This window comes from Nicotiana sylvestris, chromosome 3, assembly GCF_000393655.2.
Source record: "Nicotiana sylvestris chromosome 3, ASM39365v2, whole genome shotgun sequence".
Lineage (NCBI taxonomy): Eukaryota > Viridiplantae > Streptophyta > Magnoliopsida > Solanales > Solanaceae > Nicotiana > Nicotiana sylvestris.
The window spans coordinates 430,955-442,802 of record NC_091059.1 but is presented as its reverse complement, the minus strand read 5'-3'; the positions used below and the strand labels follow the sequence as shown (position 1 = coordinate 442,802).

At 43.3% G+C, this 11,848-nt stretch overlaps 1 protein-coding gene across 1 annotated transcript; it reads left to right on the top strand.

The window, feature by feature from the left end:
* Positions 1–5,258: 5,258 nt before the first annotated feature.
* Positions 5,259–8,681, top strand: LOC104234374 (uncharacterized; the record flags this gene model as incomplete). Its single annotated transcript, XM_070168509.1, has 3 exons — positions 5,259–6,697; positions 6,920–7,817; positions 8,619–8,681. Coding segments are annotated over exons 1-3 (2,400 nt in total), but the record flags the coding sequence as incomplete, so codon positions are not given.
* Between the last annotated feature and the right edge of the window lie 3,167 nt (positions 8,682–11,848).

The following is an 11,848-nucleotide window of genomic DNA, read 5'->3' as shown; positions in this document are numbered from 1 at the left end:
TTCGTTTCTCTGACTTCGAGCTTACTCCTACATTAGAGGAGATAGCTGGATATGCTGGTTTTGACAGAAGTTTAAGAAATCAAAGCTTGATATTCACAAAGGCTCCTTCGGTACATCGATTCTTCGGTCTTCTGAACATCAGCAGTCAAATCAGGAAAAACAACGTCATCAATGCATGTTGTTCCTTCAACTTTTTGTATTCAAGGTTCGGAAAATCAGATGGGTTCGAAATTCATGAGAAAGGCCTTACTAATAAGCAAAACAAAGACACTTGGCAGATTCACCGTCGATTTGCTTTCATGGTGGCTTTTCTAGGAGTCATGGTCTTCCCAAATAAAGAGCGAACAATTGATATTCGCACCGCAAAAATTGTGCAAATCCTCACCACCAAAGAAAATCACACCTTTGTCCCCATCATTCTATCAGACATTTATCGGGCTTTGACTTTATGTAAATCAGGAGCAAAGGTCTTCGAAGGATGCAAAATTTTGTTGCAAATGTGGGTGATGGAGCATCTCCAACAACAGCCCAAGATCATACAGTATGGGTCAAACAATGCTAATTGCATCGAGAGCTATGAGGAAAGAACAAAAAATTATCAAGCTCCAGAAGGGATAGAAGCATGGGTATCTCATCTAAAGGCTTTAACGGCAAATCAAATTGAATGGACTCTGGGATGGCTCCCGATGAGGGAAGTAATACACATGTCAGCCTCAAATAGTTATCTACTACTATTGGGATTGAGAAGCATTCAGCCGTATGCACCACTGAGAGTCCTAAGGCAATTAGGGAGATATCAAATAGTTCCTGATGATGAAGATTTGAGTGTGCAAGTAATCGAATTACACCCAGAAGCCACTATTCCCGAGGCTCTACTTCAGCAGATGTGGAATGGGTGCCGATACTTGAAAAGTGATACTCAAGTCCCAGACGCTACAAAGGGTGAGATAAATCCTGGATATGCAAGGTGGTTTGAAAAACGGTCTCGCGTGGATGATGTACCAGAGCCTGAGCTAAGAAGGCCAACAAAAAGACCCCATGTTCAAAACTTCAATGATAAAATCCAAGAACGGTTGATCTGGGGAGAAAAGGAAAAAGGGTACAAAGCAACTATCCATGCCCTAAAAGAAAATCTAAGAAGCCTCAGTTTGGAGAAAGATTTGCAAGAACAAGAAGCCGAAGGCGAGAAAAAGAGTCTAGCTTGTGAGAATGAAAATCTTCATGCTCGATTCCAAAAAATGAAAAGAGTTTCTGAAACGCCAAAGAGGAGCTGGAAGGATCAAAAAACCATCGCCAATCTCTTTGAAAGAATGCAAGATTATGATTCCATTCTTGCGGAAAACGAAAGGGCATTGAGCAAAGCAAAAGAAAGGATCCAACAATTAAACGAAGAAGCCAGATCTAACAAGGAACGCCAAGATAGGCAATCCGAAAAAGACAAGGCACAATTCAAGAAGGAAAAAGACTATTGGATGCGATCAGAAGACCAACTTCGTGCACAAATAGAAGAGGCAAGAAGATGCAATAGAGAACATCAACAAGCAGACCTCGACAGGGAAAGATCGCAAGCAAGATTAGAGCAGGACAGACTCCGAGCTCTGTTAGAATTAGCTCTAGATCGTGAAAACCGTGTTAGAGATATAGCCACTACTCGTCAGCAGCAATTGCAAGACCAAGACCAACGTCTCCAAGGTTTCAGGGCACAAATCCACGACCTGGCAGTCTTCACCGGTTGATAGGTGAGATTTTGATCCGAGGGTCGGAATGGAATTCCGAGAGTTGTTGTAGCTTCGTTATGTCATTTTGGACTTGTCTGCAAAATTTGAGGTCATTCGGACGTGGTTTGGTTGGGTTTTTGATCAAAAAATGGAATTTGGAAGTTCGTGAGATTCATAGGCTTGAATCCGATGAGGATTTGATGTTTTGATGTTATTTTGGGTGTTTCGAAGGTTGGGACAAGTTTGAATGATATTGTGGGACATGTTGATATAATTGGTCAAGGTCCCGAGGGCCTCGGGTGGATTTCGGAAGGTTAACGGAATGAAATTCGGACCAAAAAGAAAAGAAAAAGTTGCAGAAATTTCTGCTGCAATTTTCTGCAGGTCTTTGGACTGCAATCATGGGGCGTACTTCGGAGGCCTATATCTTTTGATCTACAAGGAATTTCGAGATGATTCAAAAAACGAAAGTTGTAGCCCTTCATATCTAGTTTTCAGAAAGCTAAAGAAATCATAATTTGGACATTTGTAGAGAAAGTTATGATTGATTAAAGATGACTGGTGGAGCAGTTTCTCCAGAAATTTTCTGATTTCATGGAGCCGATTTAGAAGCTCATATCTCGGAATATATAAAGAGTTATATGGTGTACAACCTATCAAATTAAAGATCTTTGAGTCTAGTTTCTATATCTTCAAACCGTTTGTCATTTGGATATTTATACAAGACGTTATGGGTGTTTAAACAGAAGGTGTCCAACAAGGAATAATTTTAATAGGATGTACAACTTGTATAGCACAAGTGCAAGGTACAACTCGACGAAGCAGGGGCAGATTCTTTTAAACACGGATTTGGCTTATTTCTTTCATTTCTTTCATTTGGCTTGGATTATTTTGGAGAGAATTTCAAGGGGGATTTCATCAAGCATCAAAGGTGAGTTGTTTCTACTTATTTCCAACTTAAATACATGGATTAGAGCTGAAAACTCAAGTAATTTATGGACAAAAATGGTGGTTTAGGGCTTGAAACTTAAGAGAATTAAATGGTGATTTGAGGGGTCAATTGAACTCCGATTTTTGTGAATTTGGTATGTATAGACTCGTGGCGAGATAAGGGTCGTATTGATGTAAAAATTTCTGAATTTCGAAACGTGGGCCCGGGGCTTGGGTTTTGCTAATTTCGGGATTTTCGACATTTTTCGAGTCTTTTCAATTGGGTTATATTCCCTTAGCCTATTGTAACATATTCGTTGTGGTTTTTACTAGATTCGACGCGCGAAGAGGTCGATTCAAGAGGAAAGGGCATTGCGGACTAGTCTACGGCCGGTTAAAGGTGAGTAATAGATGTAAATGCTATTCTGAGGGTTTGAAACCCCGGACTTTCACATCGTAACACTAAATTGAGGCGTGACACGCATTCCATGGTGAGTGTGGGGTCGGATACTATTGGGGATTGTGACTTGGTCCATCCCGTGTGATGTTTATACTATACTGGTGATTGATACACACACTTTATTGATATTACTGGGCTTGATGCCATGTTTGGGGCCTTGTGCCGATTTGTAAAATCCTTCGAGGATTGATATTACTGCTTAGCATGATTTGCATATCATTTAATTTCAGTCCAAGGTTTTAAATGCTGTTTTGCAAACTCAGCCATAATTCTAAGTGTTGAAAACTTAAATGATATTTTTAAATGTATTCCGGGCTGGGAACTTCTGTTTTGTAAATGCCCAAGGGGATTATTATATTATTTTCTGGACTGATTATAAAGTGACTTGAAACAGTGGTAACAATGACACTGTGTGATATACTTGAAACAGTGGTAACAATGACACTGTATGATATAAATTGGTCAGGTAACAATGGCTGACCGGTCAGGTAACAATGACTGACCAAGATATTGCGCTTGGGTTGTAGGAGCTCCTCCGGAGTCTGTACACACCCCCAGTGAGCGCCATCGACGATAAATAAATATGGACGGCTCAAGCTGCATGCCGCAGTGGGTACTGGAATGTACCATCATATGCATTGCATTATATTCATGTATTTGTATCTATACTGTTGTTTAGCTGCTCGGTTCCATATGTTGCTGTATATTTGGATTTTAGCTTACTTTATGTATTTACTGGGTTTTCTTATCTTCAGACTGTAGTTACTTTTATTACTCACTGGGTCGGAGTACTTACTTTACTCCGTGCACCTTGTGTGCAGATCCAGGGCAGTCTCAGGCACAATAGATCCAGTTGATCAACGGATCCAGCATTTTGGGGAGTATCAAGGTAGCTGTACGGCGTTCGCAGCATTGATTTCTTCCCTCCTATCCTATCCTTTTTTTATTTCCGCATTATTAGACTTTGGATACACTATGTATTAGGATGATATTCTGTACTCTAGAGGCTCAGATTCGTGACACCGGGTCCTAGTGAGATTATGTTGTGTATTTTGTTAAACTCTTCAGTACTTTGATCTTGAATTAATTGATATTTCCATCCGCTATTTTTGATAAATTGGGTTAAGTGTTGAATAATGGTCGGGCTTGCCTAGTAGTGTGTTGGGCGCCATCACGACCGGGATTTGGGTCGTGACAAGTTGGTATCAGAGCCTAGGTTACTTGGTCTCACGAATCATGAGCCGGTTTAGTAGAGTCTCACGGACGGTACGGAGACGTCTGTATTTATCCTCGAGAGGTTGCAGAACCTTTAGGAAAACTTCATATTCTTGAAATTCTTGTCGTGCAACTTTGTTGATCCGAACACTAAAAATTTCTATCATTCTATTCTCTCGCAGATGGCGAGGACTCGTGCTACTGGACGAGGTGGACGACCACCAGTGCCACCCACTGATGCCACCAGAGGCCGTGGATGCGGTCGTGGGCGTGGCAGAGGTAGAGTAGCGCGGGTAGCACCTGTTAATCCACCAGCTGCCCCAGTTCCAGATCAGGCTCCAGCAGCTGTACCAGTTCAGGCACTAGCTATGCCTATTGTGATTCCGGGTCTTCAAGAGACCTTAGCTTAGATTTTGACAGTTTGCACTGGCCTATCTCAGGCGGTCTCAGCCACTACAGCCGCAGCTAATTCACAGGCCAGGGAAGGCACCCAGACTCCTGTTAATCGCACAGCTGAGCAGGTTGTGCAGGGATTGCAGACACCGGAAGCTGTTCCAGCTCAGCCAGTTGCACCAGTTCAGAACATTGTGGTCCCAGCTATGCCAGATGATGAGCAGCGTCGTCTTGACAGATTCAGCAGAGTTGCACCTCCTCCTTTCAGTGGTGCTCAGGGCGAGGATGCCCAAGGTTTTCTTGAAAAGTGTAGACGCATGCTGCGGACAGCATGGATCTTGGAGACTAGCGGTGTATCCTTTACTACTTTTCAATTCTCAGGTGCAGCCTTCACTTGGTGGGAGGCATATGAGCGGTGTAGGCCGGTAGGTTCAGCGCCCTTGTCATGGCAGGAGTTCTCCACTCTCTTTCTGGAGAAGTGGGTACCGTGATCTCAGAGAGAGGAGCGGCGCAGGCAGTTTGAGTATCTTCGTCAGGGAGATATGACCGTATCTCAGTACGAGGTGAGGTTTTCAGAGTTAGCTCGTTATGCTCCATGGATGGTCCCGACTAATCGGGAAAGGATTAAGAGGTTCGTGGATGGGCTCATTTATCCCATTCGTATCCTGATGGCTCGAGAGAGGATTCTGAGCCATACTTTTGAGGATGCAGTCGATATTGCCCGAGATATTGAGGCAGATCGTCGTCAGGAGAGAGAGGAGCGGAAGGCCAAGAGGCCTCGTGGATCAGGTAGTTTTAGTGGTTCTCCGTCTAGGAGCCAGTTTCAGCAGAGCAGGGGTCGTTCTTATAGGCCTCATCAGTCGGCTCGTTCTAAGTATCGAGGGGCATCTTCAGGCCGTGGTCATCAGGGATTTCAGCAGGGTCAGTCTTCTTTGGGTGCCCTTCCAGCACAGAGTTCATCACATGCTCCTTCAGTTCAGGGTTCTTCGGCGCCGAGTGCATCAGCTAGTCACTTTGGTGTGAGGGGTTCCCATCAGGTCCCTTATCCAGCGTCGGGTAGTTGTTACGAGTGTGGAGAGTTTGGTCACATGAAGAGGCATTGTCCTCAGCTTCGTGGCAGTCAGTCTCAGCAGAGGGGCCAGTCATCATCTTCTGCACCATTTACTTCAGCACCCACTCAGTCAATTAGGGGTGAGGGTCAGGCAGCTAGAGGTCGCCCCAGAGGGGGAGGTCGATCGGGCGGTGGTCAGGCTCAGTTTTATGCTATCCCAGACAGGACAGATGCTCTTGCGTCAGATGCTGTTATCACAGGTATTATCTCAGTCTGCCACACAGATGCCTCTGTCTTATTTGATCCCGGATCCACCTATTCTTATGTGTCTTCATATTTTGCTTGTCATTTGAGTATACCGCGGGAGTCTCTTGCTTTACCTGTTCATGTGTCTACCCCGGTGGGCGATATTGTTATTGTGGATCATGTGTATCGATCGTGTATTGTGACTATTAGGGGTCTGGAGACCCGAGTTGATCTATTGTTGTTGAGAATGGTAGATTTTGATATTATTCTGGGCATGGACTGGCTATCTCCGAGTCATGCTATTCTAGACTGTCATGCTAAGATAGTTACTTTGGCTATTCCGGGTGTTCCGAGGATCAAGTGGCATGGTATGACTGATTATGTTCCTAGTAGAGTAATTTCTTTCTTGAAATCCCAACGTATGGTTGGGAAAGGCTGTTTATCATATTTGGCCTTCGTGCGTGATGTGGGAGCTGAGACTTCCAGTATTGATTCTGTCCCAGTTGTGAGGGACTTTCCTGATGTATTTCCTGCAGACCTACCAGGCATGCCGCCAGACCGGGATATTGATTTTGGTATTGACCTGGTGCCGGGCACTAAGCCCATTTCTATTCCGCCATACCACATGGCACCAGCGGAGCTAAAAGAATTGAAAGAGCAGCTTCAGGAACTCCTAGAAAAGGGGTTTATTCGGCCTAGTGTGTCCCCGTGGGGTGCACCTGTGTTATTTGTAAAAAAGAAAGATGGCAAAATGAGAATGTGCATTGATTATAGGTAGTTGAACAAGGTAACAGTGAAAAACAAGTATCCTTTGCCTCGCATTGATGACTTATTTGATCAGCTTCAGGGAGCGAGGGTGTTTTCTAAGATCGACCTTCGTTCGGGTTATCACCAGTTGAAGATCAGGGATTCAGATATTCCTAAGACTGCCTTCAGGACTAGATATGGCCACTATGAGTTTCTAGTCATGTCTTTTGGGCTGACCAATGCCCCAGCAGCGTTCATGCATCTAATGAACAGTGTATTTCGGCCGTATCTGGATTCTTTTGTCATTGTATTCATTGATGATATTCTGGTATACTCGCGTAGCCAGGAGGAGCATGCCCGACATTTGCGTGTAGTGTTGCAGAGATTGAGGGAGGAGAAACTTTATGCTAAATTCTCCAAGTGTGAGTTTTGGCTAAGTTCTATGGCATTCTTGGGACACATAGTGTCCAGCGAGGGTATTCAGGTTGATCCAAGGAAGATAGAAGCAGTGCAGAGTTGGTCTAGACCATCCTCAACCACAGAGATCCGGAGTTTTCTTGGGCTGGCAGGCTATTATCGCCGGTTTGTTCAAGGATTTTCATCCATCGCATCGCCCTTGACCAAGTTGACTCAGAAAGGTGCTCCATTTGTATGGTCAGACGAGTGCGAGGATAGCTTTCAGAAGCTCAAGTCACTTTTGACCACAGCTCCAGTGTTGGTGTTACCATCAGCTGCAGGTTCATACACGGTATATTGCGATGCTTCCAGAGTTGGGATTGATTGTGTGTTAATGCAGGAGGGTAGAGTTATCGCTTATGCTTCTCGTCAGTTGAAGCCTCATGAGAAGAATTATCCTGTTCATGATTTAGAGTTGGCTGCTATAGTTCATGCCTTGAAGATTTGGAGGCACTATTTGTACGGCGTATCTTGTGAGGTATTCACTGATCATCGCAGTCTTCAGCATTTATTTAAGCAAAAAGATCTTAATTTGAGGCAGCGGAGATGGCTTGAGTTGCTTAAAGACTATGATATTACTATTCTGTATCATCCGGGTAAGGCCAATGTAGTGGCCGATGCTTTAAGCCGAAAGGCAATCAGTATGGGGAGTTTGTCTTACATTCCAGTTGGGGAGAGACCTCTTGCAGTTGATGTTCAGGCTTTGGCCAATCAGATGGTACGGCTAGATATTTCTGAGCCTAGCCGAGTGTTGGCGAGTGTGATTTCTCGATCTTCCTTATATGATCGCAACAGAGAGCACCAGTATGATGATCCACATTTGCTTGACCTAAGAGATCGGGTTCAGCGAGGTGATGCCAGAGATGTGGCTATAGGTGATGATGGTGTATTGAGGATGCAGGGCCGTATTTGTGTGCCTGATATTGATGGGCTTAGAGATTTGATTCTTGAGGAGGCCCACAGTTCGCGGTATTCCATCCATCCGGGTGCCGCGAAGATGTATCAGGACTTGAGACAGCATTACTGGTGGAGGAGAATGAAGAAAGACATTGTGGGATAAGTGGCTCGGTGTCTCAACTGTCAGCAGGTGAAATATGAGCATCAGAGACCGGGCGGATTGCTACAGCAGATGGTTATTCCTGAGTGGAAATGGGAGAGAGTTACTATGGACTTCGTGACTGGTCTTCCTCGGACTTTGAAGAAGTTCGATTCAATTTGGGTCATTGTGGATCGACTGACTAAGTCAGCGCATTTCATTCCAGTATGTACTACATACTCCTCGGAGCGGCTGGCGAGAATCTTTATTCAGGAGATTGTGCGGTTGCATGGTGTTCCAATTTCCATCATTTCGGATAGAGGTACTCAGTTCACTTCTCAGTTTTGGAGGACTTTTCATCACGAGTTGGGTACTCAGGTGGAGCTGAGTTCAACATTTCATCCTCAGACGGACGGACAGTCCGAGCGTACTATTCAGATATTAGAGGATATGTTGCGTGCTTGTGTGATTGATTTTGGAGGTTCTTGGGTTGAATTTTTACCACTTGCAGAGTTTGCCTACAACAACAGCTATCAGTCCAATATTCAGATAGCACTGTATGAGGCTTTATATGGGAGGCGGTGTAGATCTCCAGTTGGTTGGTTCGAGCCCGGCGAGGCTAGGTTGTTGGGGACGGATTTGGTCCAGGATGCCTTAGAAAAGGTGAAGGTGATTCAGGAAAAACTTCGCACAGCTTAGTCGCGTCAGAAGAGTTATGCGAACCGGAAGTTCCGAGATGTGTCATTCATGGCGGGTGAGAAGGTTTTGCTGAAGGTTTCACCCATGAAGGGTGTTATGAGATTTGGAAAGAAAGGAAAGCTAAGTCCGCGATTTATTGGACCTTTTGAAATACTTAGGAAGGTTGGAGAGGTGGCCTATATGCTTGCCTTGCCACCTAGTTTGTCGGGTGTTCACCCGGTATTCCATGTTTCTATGCTCCGAAAGTATGTTGGGGACCCATCTCATATATTGGATTTCCGTACAGTACAACTAGGGGAAAATTTAACTTATGATGTGGAGCCAATGGCTATTTTGGGTCGACAGGTTCGAAAATTGAGGTCGAAAGATATAACATCAGTGAAAGTACAGTGGAGAGATCGGCCCGTGGAGGAGGCTACTTGGGAGACCGAGCAAGAGATGCGGAGCAGATACCCACACCTATTTGAAACTCCAGGTATGTTTCTTAACTCGCTCGAGGACGAGCGTTTGTTTTAGTTGGGGAGAATGTGACAATCCGACCTGTCGTCTCCTGTAATTCCATCCTGTATTCCCCGTTATATGCTTATTCATGCTTCAATATGTGTACTTGGTGAATTTGAGTCAATTCGGATCGAATTTGGTAGAAATTGGGACAAATAGTCTTTTTAATGAAGAATTAGTTTGGAAAAGTCAACCGGAAGTTGACTTGTGAGTTAGAGGTCTCGGAATTTATTTCCGATGATTCGATTAGTTTCGGGGGATGATTTAAGGATTGGTAGCGCGATCGGAAGTGAATTCGGGTGTCCGGATGTCATTTTGAAGTCATTTGGCTAAGTATAGAAATTTGAAGGTTTTTGAGAAAAATTCGACCGGAAGGGGAAATTTTGATATCGGAGTCGGAATACGAATCCGAAAGTGGGGGCAAGTCCGTAATGTCGAATGTGACTTGTGTGCAAAATTTGAAGTCATTCCGGAATGATTTTGGTAAGGTTTGAGACACTTAGTCTCTTTTAAGGAAGCTTAAGTTGGAAAAGTCAACCGAATATTGACTTATGTGTTAGAGAGCTCGAAATGCGAATTTTATGGTTCGGATAGCTTCGTTAGGTGATTTGGGACTTAGGAGTGTGTCCGGAATATTTTTGTGATGACCGGTGTAGAATTAAGGTTGAATTGGCAAAGTTAGTATTTTGGCGAATTCCGATTGATAGGTGAGATTTTGATCCGAGGGTCGGAATGGAATTCCGAGAGTTGTTGTAGCTTCGTTATGTCATTTTGGACTTGTCTGCAAAATTTGAGGTCATTCGGACGTGGTTTGGTTGGGTTTTTGATCAAAAATGGAATTTGGAAGTTCGTGAGATTCATAGGCTTGAATCCGATGATGATTTGATGTTTTGATGTTATTTTGGGTGTTTCGAAGGTTGGGACAAGTTTGAATGATATTGTGGGACATGTTGATATAATTGGTTAAGGTCCCGAGGGCCTCGGGTGGATTTCGGAAGGTTAACGGAATGAAATTCGGACCAAAAAGAAAAGAAAAAGTTGCAGAAATTTCTGCTGCAATTTTCTGCAGGTCTTTGGACTGCAATCATGGGGCGTACTTCGGAGGCCTATATCTTTTGATCTACAAGGAATGTCGAGATAATTCAAAAAACAAAAGTTGTAGCCCTTCATATCTAGTTTTCAGAAAGCTAAAGAAATCGTAATTTGGACATTTGTAGAGAAAGTTATGATTGATTAAAGATGACTGGTGGAGCAGTTTCTCCAGAAATTTTCTGATTTCATGGAGCCGATTTAGAAGCTCATATCTCGGAATATATAAAGAGTTATATGGTGTACAACCTATCAAATTAAAGATCTTTGAGTCTAGTTTCTAAATCTTCAAACCGTTTGTTATTTGGATATTTATACGTTATGGGTGTTTAAACAGAAGGTGTCCGACAAGGAACAATTTTAATAGGATGTACAACTTGTATAGCACAAGTGCAAGGTACAACTCGACGAAGCACGGACAGATTCTTTTAAACACGGATTTGGCTTATTTCTTTCATTTTTTTCATTTGGCTTGGATTATTTTGGATAGAATTTCAAGGGGGATTTCATCAAGCAGCAAAGGTGAGTTGTTTCTACTTATTTCCAAGTTAAATACATGGATTAGAGCTGAAAACTCAAGTAATTTATGGACAAAAATGGTGGTTTAGGGCTTGAAACTTAAGAGAATTAAATGGTGATTTGAAGGGTCAATTGAACTCCAATTTTTGTGAATTTGGTATGTATAAACTCGTGGCTAGATAAGGGTCGTATTGATGTAAAAATTTCTGAATTTCGAAACGTGGGCCCGGGGCTCGGGTTTTGCTAATTTCGGGATTTTCGACATTTTTCGAGTCTTTTCGATTGGGTTATATTCCCTTAGCCTATTGTAACATATTCGTTGTGGTTTTGACTAGATTCGACGCGCGAATAGGTCGATTCAAGAGGAAAGGGCATTGAGGACTAGTCTACGGCCGGTTAAAGGTGAGTAATAGATGTAAATGCTATTCTGAGGGTTTGAAACCGCGGACTTTCACATCGTAACGCTATATTGAGGCGTGACACGCATTCCATGGTGAGTGCGGGGTCGGATACTATTGGGGATTGTGACTTGGTCCATCCCGTGTGATGTTTATACTATACTGGTGATTGATACACACACTTTATTGATATTACTAGGCTTGATGCCATGTTTGGGGCCTTGTGCCGATTTGTAAAATCCTTCGAGGATTGATATTACTGCTTAGCATGATTTGCATATCATTTAATTTCAGTCCAAGGTTTTAAATGCTGTTTTGCAAACTCAGCCATAATTCTAAGTGTTGAAAACTTAAATGATATTTTTAAATGTATTCCGGGCTGGGAACTTC